Source organism: Pygoscelis adeliae, unplaced genomic scaffold (genome assembly GCF_000699105.1).
Source record: "Pygoscelis adeliae isolate BGI_AS28 unplaced genomic scaffold, ASM69910v1 Scaffold29, whole genome shotgun sequence".
NCBI classification, from domain to species: Eukaryota; Metazoa; Chordata; class Aves; order Sphenisciformes; family Spheniscidae; genus Pygoscelis; species Pygoscelis adeliae.
Window position 1 is genome coordinate 325,577 of NW_008825611.1, and position 24,252 is coordinate 349,828.

The 24,252-nt window shown below is 41.7% G+C and overlaps 1 protein-coding gene across 1 annotated transcript in view; it reads right to left on the reverse strand.

Annotated features, from left to right (window-relative positions):
• The window catches only part of ATRN (attractin), a 117,233-nt gene that overhangs the window by 9,825 nt on the left and 83,156 nt on the right, over positions 1 to 24,252 (reverse strand). The window contains exons 26-27 of the mRNA XM_009332713.1: positions 18,058 to 18,136; positions 5,817 to 5,924 (exon numbers count right to left, since the gene is read on the reverse strand). Coding sequence (XP_009330988.1) covers positions 5,817 to 5,924; positions 18,058 to 18,136 — 187 coding nt within the window. The remainder of the gene's footprint in view (positions 1 to 5,816; positions 5,925 to 18,057; positions 18,137 to 24,252) is intronic.

Here is a 24,252-nt window from a genome sequence, read left to right on the forward strand (position 1 = left end):
TCTAAAACTAGTTAAATCTCAATTATCAGCCAAATATTCCCTAAATACAAGGCAGGCTTAACAGATGTCTCTGCTGATCTTATGATAGCTCCCTTCCAAATATTTATATTCCATATTATATTATGGAAGTGGCAAAAGTTTCCCCCCAGGTCCCTAATTTTGCAACAGAAATCAAAACAAGATACCTGGCACTAGTTAACTGGAAATAATTCATTAGGTGAAGGTTTTATCAGGTACTTTTGTTGTTGCTTCTGCAGTACGGACCCCAGCCAGACTATATGCAATTTTAGTGCAGCTAATCCATTTTACACACCTCAGCCGCTCAGATAACGCTCCCTTCTTACCACTGGCAACTCCATCCAGCATGGCACTCCTTCAAAGGCCATCATACACTTTTCCATGGATTAGAAAGCGGGCCAGCATAAGCAGGATTACCACCAAATATGAAGTACAAGCCGTGATGTCGTTTCTTGTTGTATGTCCCTCGTCACCCTGATGCAATGGGAGGGCTCCTGCCATCCGCTCGCGCACACGAACCGAGTCTAATGAGCGGAAGAGCTTTTGCTAAAGACAAGGAGACAGCTACGCAATGACATGCTTTGAACACCTTAGCTTTAATGCAGGGAAAAGCTCCTAGAACCAGCAAATGCTATAAACCCCAGAAATACATTAGAAATTAAATTGCATTTCAAAAGATAAGCCAACAAGCCCGAGCAGCCTGCCTTAGACAGGTCAGGCGAAATAAAACCAGCCTTTCTGGCCTCGAAGGCTGTGTGTGAACTATCTCCAGCAACTGCCACATCAGATTAAGATTATTCAGTTTGCGTTTTCCCCCCTCAATTTCATCCCCTTCTTCCAACTATTACCCTTTTGAGGATAATGAATGACTCTCCCTTTCAGCTTATTTATACCACCCTTGAAAAACCCTAACCTGCTCTGTCTCCCTCCAATGCATCTCGATAGCCTGGCCATTTCTACTTAAGACTACTTTTGTATATCACAGCTCAAGCCTGTCATCCTTCCAAATCTGCCTGCTTGCATGCGGACACCCCAGTCTCAGCTCGGTGGCACGGCGAAGTGGGAGACTTCGTGCCTGCCGTGCTTTACGCTAACCTGGCTCATTTTAAGTGAAGTGGGTTGGGAGGGGGTCACAGCAGCTGGTCCATCAGCAAATTTGATGGACTAATAATGGATCAATAACATGTGAACTATGGGGAAACGAGTCACCCAGAGCGACAACCAGAACAGGATAACAGCACTAAAAACGATCAGTTCCTTGGCTCTTCGTTGTTCCTCACTTAACTTCTCTCCATCGCACGAAACAGCTCAACATAGAGCTACACGTGAAAAATTAAGATGAAGTCGCCCTGTAGAAGTGCTGGAGCTGGACGATGCTTCATTTCAAATCAATCCTCACTGCGGCGGTACCCCTGCAGCTTTTCCAAACCCATCGCCCTCTGGCACAGGACTTCTAACTACTCACTTCTACGCTCGTTACTGATGGTCGCAACTTCACTGCAATGTAAAAGGAATTTAACAAGGGCACCACTCAGACGCGAAATACAAGCAGACTGAAAATATAAATCTGTGGTATCCCTTGCCCACTCCTAAATCAGCCCACTGCTTCATCTCTGTACTTCTTGAACAGATGGGACCTTCTGGCAGTCTTTAAACCACTCAACAGCACTTTCTTCCATAACAAAGCAAACTAATTACTAGAGGAAGATGCTATTTTCCATCAATTTTTCTGCTATTTTTAAGGAATCAGCCAGCTTGGTGAGCTGACGTCTGATTAAGGATTTGCAGTGAAGCTGTTTTGCCCTCAGAAGCCTAACACAGCAGAATTAAATACACGTCGGCATGAAGGGACAGAACATGCTAAGTGAACTTCACAAGGATTTTGCTCACCAAATAATTCTCTCACTCCATTTAGGCAACTATTGATGTGGACAGCCTGCCGATCACGGATGCAAAATTAATCATCTCTCAGCACGGGCTTCGCACGTCGGATCCCTAAACACAGCAGAGCAAAGGCTGCTCTGTGGACTAGCTCTACTAGGCAAATGCTCCGTTTTACAAGAGTGTCTTTCAAATCCTCTAAAAGCTTCCAAGACAATTTTTTTCCGACTTAAGGATAAATTTTTCTAATGCAACAATTTTCTTGCTGAACCTGCAGGTGTTTTGCTCAAGCTAAGTGTTTCCTTGCTATGCTGTGTATGTGTTTTTCCCAAGAATCTACAAGCGTTAACTTCATACCTTTACCAGCTTCAAGATACCTCGAAATCAATGTCAAAATTATAAACTCTCCAAATTCTTTCAGGAAAGCTTTTCTAAAAATCACTGCAGAGGACTACAAAACTTAGATTAATTAGACAGTAAGACCTAAAAAAGCCGGAGTTACAGTAATACCAGTTCAGGCTGGATGAGTCCCAGATACCCAGGGAGGTTAAATACTCTTAGGAAAAAAAAAAAAAAATTGCAATAGGCAGCACCTCAGAACGCACAAAAAGCTGCAGAGAAAAGCCAATGGATTTTGTAATAACTAAGCAAATTTAGTAGTAGATTTGTGATCCACTGGGTATCTGTTGAGTGGGAAATAAACCAAAGCAGCTAGTGAGGTGTTGCCTAGCTGCAGACTGTAATATGAATAGTTTCCCTGCAGGTAAATCACTTTCTATTACTTCTAAGTACCCCAGGAAAAATACTAATTGAAAACACGGTTCTAATACTGTCCAGCTGGAAAACATTAGCTTAGGATGGAACTAGCTTGACACTGGCTGCCAATTGGCTATGCACAATGGAAAAGGAAATTAATCTCTTGCAGACAAGACATCCCATTTTCCACTTCTCCTTTGTAACCCTCAAATAAACTCGTTATTAACCAAAGGCTTTGATTCGCATGGGGAAAGAAAAACATCAATGCATTGATGATAACGCAAGTGTGGATTTCTTGCATTAAAACGAAGGCTTTCAAATTTTGACACAGCAAAAAGCAGAGTAACTGGAGAATGGCTTACAGTCCAACAACGTAGCAACGTTTCACTCTTTTCTTGGCTAATAATTAAAGAACAGACAAAACACAAAGAAAAATGCAATTCCACATTTCTGTACCATCCCAGCCCATCTTCCTGCAGCTCCCTCCTGCTAAGAGCTTTTCTCCTATGCAGGTGCAAAAGGGACAACGAGAAAAACCGAAGTTGACGACCCCATAGATATTGAGACTGCTTTTTCACTTCTATTTAAATTCATTTATAGGCAGCATCCAACAGAACAGACTATCTCAGAAGCGTCATTCCCCAAGCTGCTCACAACCCACAAGCTTCCTGAGCCTCCTCTCCATGTGACTTCGACTTTGCTGAAGCACTCCAGGCTTTTGTACATACTTCCATTCCCTATCCAAATTCTGCAAGATGATAAAAATCTATATAAACACCGCCTCCCCCCGCAGCCCCGAAATTACTGACTCTCCTTGTCACGGAAAAGCATCCTCGTTCTGCACCCAGATCTTCCAGCAGATGAAGTTACCTGCTGGCACAACTGTCCATGTCCACGTTCCCTGTTTGGCTTCAGGTTACTGTACAAGGTTTGTGCTATTTGCCTGAATCAGACCGTCTCATTTCTGCTTGAAGTGCATTAAGAAACATTCATATGAGTTATCAGCACAGAGGGCAAGTAGCAGCTGGTAACAATTCCTGGGTCTGAAAAAGGACATCTGTCCACAGTCTTACTCATTATGCTTAAAACCGGCTTCTCCATCCATTCTTGAGTAACCCAAGGAGGTCAGACAAGTGAGATACGGAAGATGACGGCAGCCATGGGAAAGCAAGGAGGCTTAGCTGCAAGTGAGAGAAAGATGAAATCCTGTCCGCGGTGCTGTCCGTGGAAGCACTTCAAAAGAGAAGAGTTCAACATTCCTATACTCAAAGAAGAAACTGAGAAGAAAACAAAAAGCAGAGAGGTACGGAGGAGAAAGCGAACCGCAGAGCCCAAATGAAAAAGGCAAAAGCCCTGCCAGCTGAACAGGAGGAGGAATAACACACTAATCAGAACATAAGAGATCCAAAGTTTACTATCTTCTCTGTAGTTTATGAGTATAGACAAACTTGTCAGAGAGATCGACAAGCTTGGGGCAGCTTTGTTCTGGCCTGATCCTAAAGGAGAGATGCTTTTAGTTAGCTTATTTCCAGAAAATGCAAAAAGGGAAAGGGAATTGCCCCCAGACAGACAGACTGCAACGCAAAAACATCAGCAGCCAGGCTACAGCCTCACAAATCCGCCTCCAGCCCGATGGGAACATCCATACACATCCCACGGCTTCTTCGATGAAGCAATGAAAAAAAGGCTCATGCTAATTTGTTGAGTGACAATCCAATTTTACAAGCATGTATTTCAAAGTCTTGGTGAGCTATTAGCGGCTAATGACTTCCAGTGCCTACCATCCTCACAACGCAAGTACTGAAATTGTAAAAACTCAGAAAAACTGAATGATCTGGAGTCAAATGAAAGTCAACGGGGAGTAGAACCACCCAGAGCCTCCAAGGAGAGGTCCCAGAGACAGGTCAGCTTAGCTGTCCGGTCACTCAATTACCCCAAATTATTGAGCGCCTTTGCAAATTTTACTTTATTTTCACTACGCTCCAAGGTTCATCTCTGCAAAACAGGGACAATAATCCCTGACTTCAGAGAAAGGTAATGATTAATTCATGAAGCACTCAAATGCGGGGCAATCACAGGAATCATTCAAGCTTGGGACTAAAGATTTGGATAGAACACAGTAAATAAACAGAACAAATAATGAAACTAAGACAATGTATTGAAAAGCTTCTTCTACATAGTGTCCACCCAGAACATGCTGCAAGACACCAATCGGGTGGAAAAAGTGTTACAACTTGCCGTAAAAGACTATATTAACACATAAATAAGGACGAGCTAAAGCTGTACAGGCAACCTTAATTGTGGCATTTCCTGATACTAAGGCCAAGACTTAAATATTACTCACCAAACAGAAGTTCTCGGGTCAGATTGTTTTCACGTGCTTTACAATAATTAAAACACACACTTTTATAGAAAAGCATAACCTGCTTTCTTGTCACAGTAATAGAAGGTGAGAAACTTTGTGCCTGGACTAATGAGGAAGATTTCAAAAAAACCTGAAGTCTAAATAAAACGAAACAGCTAGACAGGAAACAAAAATAATCAGTGTTTTCAGGTTCTTAATTTTTCCTTTGTATACAAGTCTGCTAGTCAAAGCATCACATTAAAAAGACGTTTAATTCATTAGTCTCCTTTTAAATATGCTTTTCCTTAAAAATACGTGTTCTGTCTAAGAACTTGCTGCCCTGGTGTAAGACAATGATTTCTCCACACTCCTATTTGTGCATCACAAGACGTATTTGAACATGTATTTATAATCAGAAAGATGTTAACACTATTACAGTACACAGACATGATTATATTCCTGTTTGCTTTGAGATATCACAGAAAAATGGTTTCTATTTGCAGCACCTATAGCTATTTCTAGCCAAATGTGTAAAGCTGCATTCTTCTCTATTACAAGGCATGAAAATTAACAAGGCAAACAAAATCTCATACCCTACAAACAGTGTAACTTTTATCTAAACCAGCCCAAAAGTTGCACATGCATACCTGGAAGAGATAAAAGCAAACAAAAACAGTATCTGTTGGCCCTCCCGGACTTAGAGTTTCTTGCAGGTGTATAACAAATAAAGGATTTGGGATTATTGCGTTAACCACAGTTTAAAACAAGCATCCGTGATTAATTGTGGTAAGGACCATCCTAAAACACCAGCTCTCACCTTTATGCTTCCCCCAATGAGATCTGGTGGCTCTTCATCTGTTTCTAAGGCAACGTTGATGGAGGCGAAGGGGCGACTTGCCATCTGTTGCATCTCACGGAGTAGTTGCTAATTTAATAAACAGAAAAATATTATTATCATATTGTTCCAACACAAAAATGAAAATAAAAAATCTGTATCTGAGAGGTTTTACCCAATACGAAGGGATATCAATGAATATGGAAAAATAACCTCCTGGTGTTTTAACGGGCTTAAGGGTACAGACAGATAATTGTGAATATTCACATTACTACAACTTAACAGGTTAGTGCAAGTAAAGCTACACACACGGTCTTAGCCTGACTCGTTTGGGAAGGGAAACGCATCTGCTTAAGTCTCCATAAAGCAGTTATTTACTTCTTAAGCTGCGATACCCTAGTTGTTTGTCATCACCTGTCTGAGGCATGACAGGACTCCATAGGATTTGTGGGAACCATTTTAAAATTAAACTAGCAGCAGTATGTAACTACTGTAAGAAAGGATTTGATATTTTTTATAACAGCACTAGCAAAATGCTGTCAGGCGTCTACTGAATAATCTTTTTTATTGTTTGTTTCCTTTCTGAATGCAGCAAATGTATCAAATGGCAAGCATGTCCTTGTTGCAATATGTTTTATTAAAATAGAAAACCTTTTCCTGGGTAAGTCTCTGCAAACCTTCATGACAAGACATCTTTTTATTGTACTCTTCAGCACTTTTAAGCATTTAACACAAAAAAAGACAGTTCCTATACGGCTGGGCTGGAAACAGCATTTCAATTTTAGCTGAGCTGCGGACACACTTCATTTTGGCTTCAGCGGCTAAACTCTAATACTAACAGCAAGCTACACAACCCGTAAGTGGATGCAGAAGCCATAACCCTAATTCCCAGAAGCAATGGGTCTGATGTGCCTCGGTGCCCCTGTTTAATAAGGGAAGAGGCATACGCTTTGTAGAGCATGTAAAAACCCCGCAGTCTTACCCTTAAGTCCAGCAATTGCCTAAAACCACTTGTTGTACGCAGCTTTACACATTTAGCATTACTACTTAGCTGCAGCAATACTAGTTATACTCTATGCTAGTTATATAGTTATACTAGTTATATAGTTATACTCTATGCTAGTTATACTCTATGCTCAACTCTAGCAAGGTTGAGCCACTACCAAATGCCCTCTATGCTTCCCACCATCACCACCCGCATTTCCCCATTAATTCTGGGCAATTCGACACTCCAAACCCTAACTGACCATTTACAGCACTGAAAAAATGCTAAAGAAAACACCACAAAACGCACCGTGCCCCAAATAACCCAGGAAGATATATTGCCAACATCCAGCACAGCAGAAGAGGACGCAGCACGCAGGCGAAAGGAAGATGCTGCTATCCAACGCGCAACTCGTTTGGGCAAAACTAACTACATCACCATTTTCTTGAACTCATCAACCTTCCATGGTCTTTTCTTTGCCAAGCCATCTTTCAGCTTGGGTTTTTTTTTTTTTTCGTGTAGAAAACTGGAAGACTGTCTCTGTAAGCTTGGGGGTCAGGCAAGGTGGCAGGAAGGCACGATGGGATCGATGCAACTAAGCTTCGGGGGGGGTGGGGGGTGGTATATAAGCCTCTATGGTTCTAAGCCTAGTAAAAAACATATATAAAATTTCACTGCCATAAAAGGCAAGTGGCAAAGTTTTGCTTACTTTCTGAAGAAAGGGGGAAAAAAAAAAAAAAACAACAGAAAAAAAGGCAAAAAAGGGCATTTCGGATTGGATTGTAGATACTGTCACAAAGCAAAAACCCCAACAAATTCACACAAACGGAGCTGTACCAAGCATTCACAAGCAAACTTGTGTGTAACTCGCACTTGGGTAAAAGAACGCGAGGAGTTTTCGAATATTTAAAGCACACCAGCAGATTGCAGACGAAAGCAAGTGTGAAACAGATTGCTGGGTTGCTGTTCCTGCAATTGTCCCCTTCAGCTATCATAAAGCGCTTTGTTTAATGGCTATAAAATCAAAGAACAAGCTGTCCTCATGAAGATGTCCAAGAGACTTACGAACTAGAAGCTATTAGCTCTTTGAAGGAAGTTTAGTTTACTAAAGAAAATGTGCGATTTGGCAACGTGACTCCTACTGAAGTCAATAGTAGCTTCAAGAAATAAAACCCCGAGCAGTGCTGTGAAGGCAGAGATGCCTCCGAGTGCTGCAACGTGAGCAGAGGGAAAAGCAATGCTGACAGCAACGTTATTGTCTTCGTTTTCTGAACTGGCCGAGGAAAGCCATCGCTTTCGGGGTTGTCCCAAAGCCAGCTGACTCTCAGGATAACAGCGGCCAAACCAGGTAAAACCAAAGGACCAAGCTGCAACTAAAGCAGCAAATGCCTAAGGGAACATCCTTTTCCTAACACCAGTTTCTGGTGTAGCACAAGTCATGTTACAAAATTCCCCCCCAAAATTAAAAATAAATTTGAGAAATAATTGTTCTGTAACCAGAATGTCACTCTCTCCCCCAAGGCATGCACCGTGCATGTTTAACCTGTGCACGTATATATCCTTCGGTATTTGTTTGGCGTGTCAAAATTTTAATTAAAAGATTTTCTCATGTTGTAAGGGAGAAATTGTGGCATTTCCCTAGCCAAGACGTTGAGCATGTCATTAGAAATCAGCAGCAGTTAACATCAAGATACCCCAGAACCTGGCTTACCCTCACTCGTAACGATTGGCTTTCTGAGATTTAAAAGAATGAACCTCAATATTCTTTCAAGCAAACCTTTGGTTTCTAGATCACAAATTAATAGGACAACCTGGGAATATCTTAAATCACTTAGGTCTGAGGAGGATCTTAAAGGCAAAACGTTTGACAGGCTTACAATAAAAACATATCAAAAAGTGTGTATTGGAACGTACCACTGGCCTTTAATATTTAAGTAACCGCAAACTATGAGAACCTGCACAACTTTCATTTGCATTGATTTCCCCCCCGCCCTCCCCCATCAGTAGAAAAACTCCTTCCGAAAAAATCACAAGTTAAAGCAATCGCAGAATGTGTAGCGTTGAAACAACGCCTGAAGGTTTTGGTGCAACCAGACACTAAGAGAACCTGACAATAAACAAACTCAACAGACGGTCCACGGTGAAGGAGAAAAACGGCAGGGAGGATGGGAGACCACCGAGGTTGCTCATCTCGTAGCGCCCAGGAGTAGAGTACAGATCCAGGAGCCAACGGTGCAGAAACACGGGGTTTCATACCAGTGATTCTTCAAATTCATGCATGTTGAGTAATGGATAATCCAAAATGAATTGTGTGCTACTGACAGGAGAAAAACGGCCAGAGGAATTCAGGAAGACCTTTTCATGCAGTAGCACAGGCTCTCACGCAAAAGAAAAACAGCTATTCAGGTTACCAGGTTAATTGACTAATATAACCTATGCTGTGTTTTCTGACAAGAAAAGCCCGAACATTTTATTCCCGATAATAAAGCAGTCACCGGTCTCTGTATAACCATCCCACTACCATCCATCTCAGCAATTGCCCCCTGCAGAGCCTCTTTTATGAGCACAGGGCTACAGTACTTTTTGGGATGGGGCTCTGATATTTTCAGCCACGAAAGGATGTCGATTTTTCCAGAAGAAAGCCACACGTTTTGGATTTTATTTGCTCCTTGTAAAGAATGGCTTTGAAAAAAAAAAAGCTAACCAAAATGGCTATCTAGAACTTGCAATGAACTCAAGTTTTTACATGAGTATTTCATCTCAATTTTCAACAGAGATGAGAAGGAAAAAAGTAGAAACTCAAGGAGCAAAAAACCACGGGTGTGCTCAGAGAACAACGGGCACGGATGAGCTTTCATTTTGAGGTAGCGTAAAAGAGAAGCAAGCAGGACCCCACAGGAAAGGGAGCAAAGTTATTTCCAGCAGACAGGACGTATTCAGGCAGGGGATCAGCTGTCTGGTACCTTTACCCAGTCTACGGTCAAAAGAGGTGAACGTTAAGAAGGGGAGCCAGAAAAGAGCAATAGTCTTATCAACAGGGTTGGTTTTTTTTTCCCAGGAAATTTGTAGATCTAATCTTTCAAGGTATTTCTGAAATTCAGATCTTTCTGGACCCATAGCTTGTTGTTTTTAGAAGTATAGCTACTCCGGGAGTCCTCAGGAGACAACATTTTGGGTTTAGAGGAACTTATGCTGAAGATATTTCAGAGCAAGCTACATGTTCCTTTACTTTGATGAGACAAGTACAATTAGAGGCCATCCTTTGAGGATTCATATTACGACCTTTGAGGTTGCAATGAATTTGGGATAGTGCTGCAAAGCTAAGGCTATGATCAACCTCCCGCTGAACTGGGTCTCTACTGCCGTATTTCTGTACCACCATGGGAATAAAAAAATCAAGCTCCACTCTGTTATGAACAAGCAAAATCAGCAGCTCTGCTGTGTTCTCCATGCTGTCCACAGCCAACTTTAAAAACCGGGATACTCTGAAACCAGGTGTGTATTTTGAACCACTACCCTGTCTGTATTGCAAAGATAAAGCGGTCCAGTGGGCCAAAACCCAGAGACCTCACAAACAACAGCAAGTCTAAAGACAGTAACAGCTCCAGTGTCATGGTAAGAGAAGAAAGATAAAGAAGATAAGGAAACAAACCAACTTGTACTCTTGTTGTTTAAGACATTTAGGAAAAAAAAAAAAGATTTTTGAGCAGAACAGAGTATTTGGATTTTCCTGTATTAAGCTGAAGTGTGAAGCTCTACCACGCAGAGTGTAAAGATGCTATTCTCCAACATGGATTCAGCAACTCCGGTTGCTGTTCAACCCCCTCAACCGAAGCTAAACAGAAGGTGATAAGGAAACAGAATGAAGTTGTCTCCTTTTTCCTGACCAGTCTTTTAAACAGCATCTATTCTGCAAAGTTATTCAAGTGTGTCAGTCCCCTTACATGTTCCCTCAAGGCTCCGCACAACGTATACAACACACAATCCAATCAAATATCTAAAGGTCTCGCTGCATACACTGAGCAAAGGGTAACAAAGTTCTCCCAGCAAGGCTTATTAGCTCTGACTTGGCCATTTGCTAACCGAAGTCACAGCGATTTTGTCGAGGTCAGAGGATGGAGAGCACTCCTGTCCTTCCAAAACATACTGGGTAGAGTGGTTGCACTGGTAGACAGGCATTTTGAGCTTATTCCTGCACATGCTGAATTACTATAAGAGCTTCATTTGAATTCAGAAGGTGCACAAATACATTTTTGCATATGCACATAAACTGTCAACTACCTACCTATTTCCAGGCACTGCTGCATGACTAACTTAGAAAACCTTGTCTTGAGAACTTGTCCCAGAGCTCTCCTGTAACGACATCTGCCAAAACTGCAGCTCGCAGGCTGCTGACAGCCAGCGTGGGAAGGGGACAGCACCCTCCTGGGGTTCCCAAGGGCCTTTGGAGAAGGTGTCCTTCCCGGTGGCGGTGGCAACAGCAGCTAGATGGAGCTGCCTGTCTACGTGGCCAGCAATGACGGGTGCTCAGGCATCACTGTGCATTACTTAGAAGTAACATCTACATCCTGGTGTGGGAACCTTTGCTTTACGTTATAGTTACTCGGTGACCTTGGGGGAAAGGGGAGAAGTCAAGGGAATTACCTACTCCAAAATAAAAAGGGCCATCAGCAAAGAAACAAACATGCAAGATATAAATATCCCACGAAGATGAGCCACGTTGTCTCAGAAATAAGTGATTTACAACATTTAGATACAATTACATTAACTACCATGTAAGTCAACAAACAAACAATTTTCTCTGACACTTCCATCATCACTGAAAATTAAGTTTTTAAGCCCCTAGAGCAGTGCACATATTAATGTTAGCTAATTAGTTTTGTAACTGACTTTGCAGGCTTTGTTGAAAGAGAGAGGAGGAGAGAATTAATGTTCAAATGCTTCTCAACAGGCATATCCACACTTCAGAACTATAACAAACCAGAAAGTAAAGCTGTTGGGAAGTTGCCTCATGCTGAAATGACAGAAGATATTTAATTCAGGGCTGATTAAGATAAGTTATTCATCATAATCATGCCCAGTAGGAGGGCGCAGAAAACCTGACCTTTAATAAGAAGAATAAGGTATCATTTATTTTTAAAAGACCAGAAATATATAGTCCATGCAGACTAAAATATATACCAATACCAGATAATTACACAATAGCAGAGCGCACCTTTGACTGACTAGAGCTCTTCTAGCACAATTACACAACACTGCTGCTCTCCCTGATTTTTCCAAATAGCTAAATTAGGTACCTGTACCACTGACTCTTATCATCAGAGACCTAGGAGTCTGAAATGACAACAGCTTCAATATACACACAGTTGTGGGGTTTTTTAAACGAGGCTGAACTCTCCTAGAGCTACGCTTGATAGTCTAGCTTCGTCATCGCAAATACTGGCCAGCAGTTCCTTTTTGGGATATACTAAAACCAACTTCATTCCCTGGTGGCAACACCACTAAAGACGATGTGAGAAGAGCTCAGCCGCATGCCAACACTGTGTATGGGATTGCCAACCCGATGTGATGGTGTCCTACGCAGACACATTAAAGCTACAAATGGTCAGCTGTAACTGGCCATCTGCAAGTTCAACGAGAGATGAGCTCAATTAGGCACAGAAGCGACAGTACCATGTTCAAACAAAAACGGACCATCGCTTCCCCCCTGAGCTGGAATCTCTTGTCAACATTAATATTTTGGGATGTTTTTCCTCTTCAGGGCATCTCTTATTTCTGCTATAATTTCCTTCAGTTGCTGACCAAAGCCACATAGATCACTGCAGAGAGCACGCAGCATTTGTGTTTTGGAAAATGCCTACAGGCACTGTGAGTTGGTTCCCATTCATAGATTTTAAATTTAGGGGTAGCGGAAAAAGTTACGATGATTTGATCTGACCTCCTGCACAGTACGAGCCACCGAACTGCACCACGTGATTTCCACAAGCACGTGACTTGGATTGGCCTAGGGAAGATCCTTCCCAAAGCACTCAAATTCTGATCTGAGAGCCACGTTGCTAAAAAAATTGTTGGCGTTGCTACTCTCACTGTTAAAAATGAAAAACAAAACAAGACTTTTTTACCCCCAGTTGCAGACACTGGGTGTTATGCCTTTGGCTGATCGTTTAGAAGACCCTCATCCCATCATGAATCTTCAATGATTCCTTTTCACAGACGCTGACTCATATCATCAAATCTCAATATGTTCTTCCTTGGATAAAATGAGTAATTTGTGATGCTTTAGTCTCTCACTTATCTTCCAGATAACAAATTAATCTTGCAGTGTTGTTCTGTACCATCTGCAACACCCAAGACACCGGAGAGACCGGAGTGGACACAGTACTCCAATAACCGGTTACACACAATACTAACACTATGCTCTTATTTTATTACTCTACTTATAAACGCAGGAACTGGGAATTTACGTACAGTTATTAATTCACCACGGCCACCATCATTTCAGTCTGTTTTCCAGGGAACAAGTATTCTGGGAAGTAAACCCAGCCTAACTGTTTAAAAAAAATACATACACGGGCTTACGTTTCACCCTGATGAGACAACTGAGTGTGCTGACCACGTAACCTAGACCTCTGTAGAAGTTATCTGCTTGCCATGATCTCTCACTCCTCCAATTCGTGTTTTCTCTACAAACTACTCCAACAAGAAGTTAATATTTTCTTCTCAGCTGACAGACGCCGAATAGCACTGTCAGTGCTATCGAACAAGAAGGTCCACAGGCCAAACGAGTGCTGGGAGCTTGGAGAACACGGCAGCAAAGTTCAGCACCAGCACATGTCATTTCTTACAAGCCGTCCAAAGCATCTGCGACTGCCCAAATTTAAGGACATTTGTAGCCTGACCTTTTCATGTTCTTGCATAAGGCCAATACCAGATCCTTCCAAGACACCACCGAGACTCTAGACAGCGATGAAGATCCTGATTTACAGTTACAGTTCAAAAATACTGCAATCCTGAATCCTTTTCTTTGACAAAGGATACCCTAAATCACAGTCTAAGAGAGAAGATATGAGAGATGAATGAAATACTAACAGGTGAGAGCAGGAAGGGCAAGAAAACGAAGGCAGGGCAATACGCCGCACACATCCCTTGGGAAGTCTTTGCTGTAAAAGGGAATACAGAAAACCGCCTGGCTAAATGGTATTCAGTGTTCACGGATGTTACAGCGGAGGATGCCAGTGAAAAAAGAAGCGCTGCTACATTTTGAATACACTCGGGAGGGAAAAAGGTTTCAGCAATGAGGTCAGGAAGGAGAAGGATAATCCCTGCAGTAAATCAATACACAAAACCCATCCTGAATAAGTTGGCAGTGCACAGAGTAAAAACGTTTGGTCCTGGATAGTCTTGGCGAGAAAGGAGGTGAAATGTGGACAGTTTTACATATGTAAGAGGAGCTATTTCTTGCTCACAGTGGAGGAGAAGCAGTAGACTGAGGGTGAAGAGCATAGAATTTGGATGCTAATATAAAACAATAGGACAGAAAATTCACAACAGCAGATGGGCATATTAAATTTCTAATGCCACTCTCGTATTTTGTGTATTATTCTCTATTACCACCTTGATACGTTTAACATGTAATTTTCTAGAGACAAGATAGAAAGGTTTCCTATCCCTATTTCCTAATGTCATTCACTTCATACTAAGCCTCCTATAAAAGCTGCCTTTTTATTTCCATTTCCCTCTTCAAGATGACTGAAGATAAACTTGGTGCTCACTGGAGAGGGAATAAACACACAATTTACAATCCCATCTCCTCCATGCCTGCTATGACACAAATTGTTCCCATTTTTACTTCAGGTCAAGTTTTATACTCCGCAAGGCCTGAACTTTTGCTCAGTGCTCCAGACTCATTTTCCTACAACCATACATGTGATACGTCGTGTTTGCACACCCAAAGACCCTTTAGCCGTAAGGCTGAGGAACATCAGCACTGACACGTGCAAGCAGCTAGTCAAAGAGGATTAGCTGCGGAAAGGGGGAAAAAAAAAAGTCAGGAGAATCTTATATATTTTAAAAGATCCTGATGTAGATTCTGGATTTGTAGTACACTGCTTTCTCAGTAAGGAGTAATGCAAATTTAGTTTCAACCAAACGATGATGCTCTCTGTTCCATTAACCTGATACACCAAGCACAGCTGTACAACTTCTCTCGGCACATTTTCCAAGCAATACAGTCTGAATAATTTTGACTACTAGACCTTTCACCACACTCCCTTTTCTGTCCTATACATATCTCGGATTAAGCTTCAGCTATCTTCTTTTCACTCTGCACCGCGATAAGAAGTTAGGCACTTGCAGTGCTTATACTGGAAGCAGAAGTGATTGATAGCTGGGAATTACCTGCAGATTGCATTATATTTTGCTTACTTTTGGGTTGAGATTAGAGAACACGCACAGAATTACTACGGCACAACCCATGGGAGACAGGCGACTGTAACTTGACTACTTCTAAAAATATAGCTCAAACCAGAGAAATATCTTCCTCCAGGGCTGCAGCATATATTAACTTAAAGTTTGCAATATGCTCTCTGAATCGGGTGTCCTGCCACTGCTGCTTAATCACCTTTCCTTTCACCCTGCCTCTGAATTGTAACGTGGTGGGAGGAGGGGGAGGAGGTGGTCTCCATCAACTGTGTCAGCAGTTTGTAGAGGGGGGGAAAAGAAGTGATAAAACAAAATCTGGTTTTCCCAGTCCAGCCTGCAAACTCTGTGACCCAACACTCCTGTAAGGGTAATGGAGAAAACCAAAGAGAGCAGCCAACTCGAAAGGAAGGAAGAATGGCAAACCTAAAAATCACACGCTTCAGAAACATCCTCAGAACAGAGGGGTAAACTTGCGTACACTTAAAACTTGCAGTGTAGCAAATCGCTATTAATCATTATTTTAACTACTAATGTTCAAAGAGGGCCTTGCTAGGATTTATTGAGAGCCCATATAAAAAAAAAAACCACCCTGCAAGCTATAAAATCATCTTAGATAATACCAGAAAGTCATAGAATTTTTGGGCAGTCTTTTGTTTCTGGAGACAGTCTTTATTAATATATCTAATAATGGCATGGCAAAGATTTTAAACAGTTTCCTCGAGTTTTACAAGTATTTCTAACAAAAGAGGAATGGAATAGCAGAGATCTATGAAGGAGCAAGACAAATAACAGCGAAAGACAGGAATCTGCCAGGAAAAGAACACACTGATGAACTGCCCGTCAAATAGCCACGCATGTAAACTGAATTTAAGACTGAAACACGCCAATACATTGCTAGTACTACAGCTTTTTTCCTTAAAACACGCTTCAGACTGAAAGTAACTTAATTTATAGAGACATTTTTCATTTAGGCCACTGCTAAAATATTTTATCTGAGCTCCAAAGCAGAGTGTTTACTTCTCAGTCTATACTCCTTATACATTCCTAGATAACATTTAACCCCAGGAGCCAACAGGGAATGTTATGCCGATTCCAGCTTACTTTCTCGCCAGGAAAGTGAGAAGGAAAAACCAGCCGCCCTAGTAAAAACTTATCTACCTTCAGAGAATACAGCATACCTCAAAGACTTAAATTATTTCAGAGATTAAGGGTTATCTGTTTGAAAACTACTGATTATATTATGCATTTGAGTTCACTAGTAAGAGCAAAAACATCTGAAGCAGAAAAGAGGAAGAAGAAGAAAAGAGTTATCAGACATCATCCTGATTTATTATGAGAAAGGAGATCCTCAGATAGAATAAATTTATACTATTCCCACTACTGCACTGGAAAGTACAACTAGACACAGATTTTTGAAGATATGCAAGAAACGGGTACATGCACAGAATTTCAGCACTGTAAAAATTAATCCCCAGAATACTCTTGATCAACTACTAAGTATGAATAAAGCACCCTTGAACAGAACAGTTACACGGCTGGGTGACTGCAGCTGCCAGGAGCTTCATCCCAGCGGGATAGCTGGGAGGAAAATCTATGGGTATGGGCAGATTTCACCCTAAAATTCAAAAGCGGGGAGAAACACACCACACTCCTCAGGGAAAGATACCTGCTCTCGGGTGACGACGTACAGATACTTAGATATAGAAAGAGCCCATGGACTCACTTGAATAAAGTCTGGCTTCGCTCATTTTGCATACAAGAAAACAGATTGCACAAGACAAAGCTCCTAAAAATAATCCCAGGCGCAGCCCAGCCTAACCTCTGCTTGATTTGTACATTATACAGGGCTCTGCCTGCCATGGTTTTAGTGCTTACCGCAGCAAGAAAACCCCAGGATTGCGTGGTCGTCTGCCTTGCAGCACACAGGACTTATTCTCTACACAGCTCTACTACACATTTCTGCATTTATGCTTAAAAATTAGAAATAAGGACTTTCTTTACGCTACTGAGTTACAATATATTGGCCATCCTATCTCAGTCACCCTGCGTGCTGTGGGGTGTAACATGAAGTTAGCTTAAATTGAGAAGCAGGAAAAAAGGGTGGTGGGAAAAAAAAAAAAAAATCACCAAAAGCATCAGGGATAAACAAGGAGGAGCCGTATTTTAGGGGGTGTAAAGCACACATTTTTTTACATGCTGCAAACAAGAAAAAGTTGGGAAGCTGGTATGGTCCATGGCTAGGTGAGGAGGGGAAAGCTCTGGCGTTAAAAATCGCCTTTTTAAGTAGTATACTACAGCTTTCCAAATCGTGGGTGGTTTCTCCCACCTTCCTCTTATGCTACTATGTTCCAGCAAATTAAAAAAAAAAAACCCCACACAAAACAACCCCAAAACATTTAGATAAGCTTTTACTTTGAAAATGAGGATTAGCTGGTTTTTTTAACAGATTAAAGCGGGAGCTAATGTGGTTCAGAGCTTCAGCGCAGGAACTTTTGGGACAGATGTAAAGAACCTCCTTATTTGCGGTGGGTTTGTCTTTATGCTGTCTAGAACCCGAGCTCTGGGAACGTAGGACATCCACCCCTATTTTTTTATGCTTCACAGGAACTGCAGCATCAGGATACTAAAATAGCATCATTTGTCAGTGAAACTGTAATCGAAAGTACACTATTATAAATCTCCAAACAGAAACATTTATAGATTAGTGAAGCTTATCCTTAACTGAAGGTTAATGCTATGCATATGTGAATAAATACAAAGAGAGAACAACTATAAAAAAGTCATTTAAGAGAGAGCATTCAATTTTGTCATTACAACCTCTCTTCGTCGCGATGCCCAGCAACTTTGCTTAATCTTCCAAACCACAGCTGCCACCAGGAGCAAAGACAGGAAACAACTGTAAAGGAAGGGAAAAAAAAAAAAAATCTTATTGTCCTTGTTCATAACATAACGGCAGCTGAAAAACTCCAGCAAATCAAAAAAACTAGACTAAAAGCTCATATAATACTTAGAGGCACTTTGATGAAAGATAGTACAGCAGTGCAAAGTGTTTTGCACAGTTCAGCACTCACGGCACGTGGTGAGGAACGATGTACATCTATTTTCAGAGAAAACTGTTGTTCCTAAATTACCTATTAGACCTCCTTATAGGTCATCCACCAATTTTCACCAGGAAATCAGAACAGTAAGGCTGCAAGATTTAATCAAGTTGGAAAAGCCAGTATTGACTATCTTTGGCGATACTTAAAGTGAGAGGATAACCCAAAAAAGAAAAGCCTTGAAAGAAGCAGAGAAAAGTGATTATATTTTCTTTTCCAAATGACAAAAATAAGATAAAGTGTACAGTAGTTGGATTCTTTTTGACTGGCTGTTGCAGAACTATAGGCATTTCTTGATTTCCCCAAATCCATATTGCTTTTCTTAAATCTAAAGAGGAGAAAAGGATGAATAGATTTATCAACTTCTATGGAAAATGCAAAGAAGCAGATATAACAAAAAGCAGTTATAATAATAATAATAATAAAAGCCGACTTTATTGACAGTTATGATCTTATCACACTGAATACTTAATGAGCAACTTCAAGGCACACAAGCTTTCCAAGATTAAAATTTTTTCCTTTTGTATATCTGAACCCCAGATAACGCCTCTCTTCTCAAGTACTGCACTGATCGGTAAAAGAAAATGTCTCCAAACCTCCCTCCCCACCCTTTAGCGTACATTTAAAGAGCGTGCTTAAAGGAAGATTAACCAGAAGAGATGATTATTTCCTAAAGTGCGCTATTTACGCCGACCGCTGTGCTCTGTATGCTTGAACGGGGATTTCTGTTGAAGGGGAACCGGCGCGCCCCTCTCCCTGCCTCTGGGCACGGCTCAGTTCTCACCATGCTGGGGGTCCTAATGGAGACCCACAGCCACGCAGGAAAGACTACGGTGGGAGAAAGACTGCAACCGCTCAATATTCCCTGCCTTGGAAAACAAACTCAGCTCTGCTTCCAAAAATCAATCCTTTTTGCAGATCCCCAAACCTCCCACTTCCAGACAACGCTGTGGTTTCCACTGTGCTCTCCCACCCTACTCATACGAATGTCCATGACCTCGATGATGACTTCTTCTACTTGGACGTGAAGCCACTGTTGCACTGCTGACCGAAAAAACATAGCTTACGACGACGGATGGCATCTCATCCCGCCAGTTCCCTCTTGTCCCCTCTCTTCATAAACGCCGTGCCGTTTGCCTCGTACGAGCTGCGAGGGACTGCACGTTTTGTCCTTCAAGCTCCACGTCAGCAACTGGGAGACCTCCTCTACAACAGCAAATTCTTTAGCAGAGAGTAGTGCAAGGACTTGGAAATACTTATCACTTTTAAAAAAAAAAAGGATCGACAGCAGGAACAATTCCCTGAGATGCAGAAGGAGGAGGGCCTGTTCCTGATTACATATCCCTATGCATAGTCTATATATTATGAAAACTGCGTGTGATCGGGCACTGAACACGCAAGGGGCAGCCAGTAGGCAACGTGATTATACTTTTCAGACTTAGATATGTATAGGAATATGTTTTACTATGATACAGTATATGATATTACAAAATTGGCACTTGCGTGACTTCAGCATTAAAACACCTGCCAGCTTTTAAAGGCTCCTATGGTGGCTATTTCTTTAGAAATTTAAGCAGGATCACGGAAATACCTTTTAAAATTAAGGTATCTTAATCAGGGTATGTATTCCAAATCACTTCCCCCACATTTTCTCTAAATATTAAAATCTGACATTATTTCACTGTAAAAGCCTGGCCATTTTTCTGCAAACACAAACAGTTTAGACAAGCACTTTTAATGGCTATTTTATTTTCCTTTTTGAGAGGTACTGGATTACTACTGACTTCTGCAGTAAAAAACAATGTGCCCCCACTAACTAGTAAAGCGTATACATTAAATCGTTAACGGCTATTTTGGTAAAGCAGCTAACATGCATTATTGATGACTGAGGATTTCATACGTTCAGCTTCCCCTTTCTTTCCCAAAGCTCCCTGCCACTGTATTAAGTGCAAGAGCAGGCTATCCATACCACCTGGAAACAGTATTTCTCTCCTGGATAAGGTCACGTTTGGACTAGATGGATTTTCACTTATGCCACACTTGAACAGGCACGAGTGAGTGATGGACTAGCAAAATTTTTGAGTGCCCACATTTGTCTTGGGACTCCTGTTAGCTCCCCCACGGTGTGAATGCTACCACACTTACCCAACGGCTTTGCTAAGCTTTTTTCTTCTTTTAAGCTCCCTTTTCCTCAAAGAAACCTAAAGTCTTTCTAAGGTGCAACGCTTGCTTTATCTCTGAGGCCCAAAGAGGACAGTGCTTCCTGGAGAGCAAAAATCTGAAATGTATCCGAGCAAAACCAGCACAGCCAAGACCATGAGCTAAATCTTTGGTCTGCTTTGTTTTCAGTAACGTTTTAACATCAATTTACAAATAGAGGGTGGAAATAAAATCTTCAAGGCAGCGGGGAAAACTGTTCCTGGCTCCACATTTAATTTGACCATGAAAACAACAATACTCAGAACATCTGCAGGAGTCCCCAGGACAGGCTGCCAAAGCACAGCACCTGCCAGGCGACTGCGTTCACGTTCGTCACTCCAGCGAGAAGTTTCATCTCAGGATAAAGCACTTCAGATGCAGCTTACAGGCAACAGCTCCTGCCACGGCTCATCCAAGTCCACCTCCGCGATACCCCTTTACTTGGGGAAAGGAGATGGAGGTCCAAAGGGCAGAGGGCAAGGGCCAGATGCTTTGCCAATCTCCAGCACCTCTGTGTTATAAAGAACCATTTAAGAGAGATTTACCTTCAGGAGGAGTTTCTCGGGAGGTCAAGCATACAGATGAAGCTGCTCTGCGCCATGCACAGCCAGCAAAGTGAATGAGATCTCCACCTTTCTGTAGGTGACCCTTACAAGACGTATGGGCTCCGTTCACATGTATCTATCAGACAGCACCAGGAACATACACACCGAACTGAAGATACACGTCAAAACATGCTGAACTCCTATGAGGATGGCTCCTTTTTAGGAAAAATGTGACCTCAGCGAGTTGTAAATGTCAGATATAGACTTCTTATTTTTGGATGATTTGAACACGGCGTCTCCCTACATATTCATTTACTCCCTCAGAGAAGAAAGCTAGAGTGGAGAACTAAGAGGATCACCTTTATCCTTGTATTAAATCCCCTTTCCAAAATGCAATGTTGCACAAGATTGTACGTGACAGAGTCTTTCATGAGTTTCTCCTTCCTGCCTCACTTCTGGCACCACAGCCAAGACTTTCTGAAGAAAGCACAGAGAGGAATTAACAATTAAAGACTAATAAAAACTCTCTAAAACGCTCACCACAGTACCCTGTACTTCAAAGGAACAGCGCCATACATCTTTGTACCGTCACAAGGAGGCAGCAAATACCCACAAAAGCTACAAAGCCACTAAGGAAATATATTTTCCCCTTTGCACTACCCTCCCCTTGGCAGCACTCGGGGAGGAATAAAAGGCAGCGCCTGCTTGCTGGGCTGCAGTCCATCACTTGCTGGAAGAGTCCCAGGGGCAGAGCAAAGTCAAGATCTATCTGCTGGGTTTACTCAGCCTAAACCATCCTGAAATAATTTAAAAAGACCTGTCTTCACATCAGTAGCTTTAAAGCAGCTTTTTTCCCCCCATACCTTCTCTTGGAAAGGAACTCTGTAACATGGAAGCAGCGGAAAGAAACAGCTGCGTGGAACAAGAGCTGTATTGGAAAATGATTTGGAGTGAAAGTCTACGGTTGGCAGAGTCCTAGTCAAATGCCGTGCTCTGCCCAGCTTTCTCCTGAACAGCCTCAGCGCTTGCTCTGCCAGCTACAAACATCCACCCATTTCCAAATGGCTTTAAAAACAAACCTTCGCTGCAGGACTGGCTTTACCTTCGCCTTCTTTTTCTTTCTCCTCCAAAAAGAACAGCCTACCAAGAGCCTCCTTCATCCCTGAAATCCACTGTTCATTCAAGTCTTCCCTCTACACCTCCTCCCATCTCAAACAATGCTTTTGTATCATTTTTCCTCATCTGTCTCTCCAAAAAGAGGGTAAAGGGGACAGAAATATTCTTGGGCTCATTACATCCCAGCACAGTCTACGCAGTCCTGCAACTGTCACGTACAGGCGAAGCAGCCCATCCAGTAGCTGTACCTGAACCATCAGCTGTTGGGTTTCTGTTTTCCTAATGAGTCCCATTTGAGAGCAGTTCAATTTTTCTAATAGAAAAAGAGGAAACCAGAAACCTCAGATGCGAAACCAGACTGGAAGGAAAAAGAGCCATCTAGAGACATCTAACACCCGTGGAGAGTTTTTCGTCCCATGGAAATTTGAACGTGACTCCCCATTTGGGTCAGGTTCTCCCAAATGCAGCTTTCATTGGCCTATACAAGTTATAGAAGTTTACGCTTATGCAGCAGAAATACTGCAATACAAGGAGAAGCTACATTTACATTTTATGGACAATACTCCATTTGATAAATAGCTCAAGTAATTCTTAATTATTTATTAGATTCTTTAAGTACAGTAAATGAGCAACATGGTTATAAGTAATCTCCCCTCAGTTGGCCTCAACACATGCATTAATCGTTTGTTGATAAGGCTTCAGCTCTCTTTATAACACAGGGTATTCCCACCCTGACACAAAAATCTGAACTTAAACACCCTGTCTGGTTTTATTCTGTACTCTAAGCTCCTTTTCATAGCAGAGAGGATATTCTCTCCACTCCAGGTATCCTTAAAGCTCTTCAAACATGTATACTTTCATTTTTAAATGGCTGGAAAACTTCATCAGCACTTTGATATGATGAATTCTCATGACAGGAGAAGAAAATCCATCTGGCATATTAGGGCCCAATTATTAAACTCTCCTACAATGTTTATCAACATCAGAATTGCTAGTAAAAACCAGCAGTTTTAAATGCCAAAATATACAGCAGCTTCAATACTAATATGCTTTAACATATATAGGTCACTTGATTTCAGAAAGCACTGCAATGATTACCACACTACATCCCAAATTATTTTGATGAATTGGAAGCTATTTAAGTGCTATTTAAAAGTAAATTTTAATATGCTGGAGAGTTATAGGACAGATTTTTAAGTACTCGATGCATTAAATCTCAAAATAATTGGAGCAAGTACATAATGCTGAAGGAGTGCACAGGGTTTGCACAGTCGGCCTTTGCCAAACAGCCATCTGCAGCCAACAGCAAACCAATAGATCTGATCTACAGATTAATGACCTTGTCTTTCTGCTGAAGATGGCACCAAGGTTTAACAAGCCACAACCCAGGTTATTTGCGGCACGTGGTACTATTTGTCTTCCGCGTCTAGTTTAAAAATCTACTTATTGGCTAGCACAACCAATCTGACACCCTGGAAAATGGTGGCAGCTTCCATAAACACAAGATCAGTCTAACTAGAGGTTTGAGGTCTTTTGGGAAAGCAGATATTAATATATTTGTCTGGTTTTTGTTTTTTTTTTTTTTTTAAATTTGTTTTTCTTTTGCTTTTTAAGGGTTCAGATTTGCAAGTCTTCTATGCTATCACAAAGAGCATAATATTAAATAAAGGGAAAAAGTCATCATGCAGACCTAGAAGATGGAGCTTTAAGTAAACACACCAAAAATCATGCGACACATGATGAAACTGGAATGGAAATCAGTGTTATTTTGACATGTGTTTCGAAGGTTTTTCCCTCATACTATTTTCAGGCAGGAGAACAAGCTACTCTGAAGGCAGGAATGTCTGAGCAGGCTGTAGCTACGAGTGGGACTGGGGACCAAGCATGGCGTTGGCCATGTAGACTCCTTCCATTCTCAGTTCTCCTCTTCTGTTGCCTCTGCGCTAACCTGGTCATCTTGTCAACTTAACTCATGAGGAATACCCAAATGAATGACAGTCAGCGGTCCGTGGAGAGCTATGTGGCTCGCCCTAAAGTGGACACCTATGTCTGGT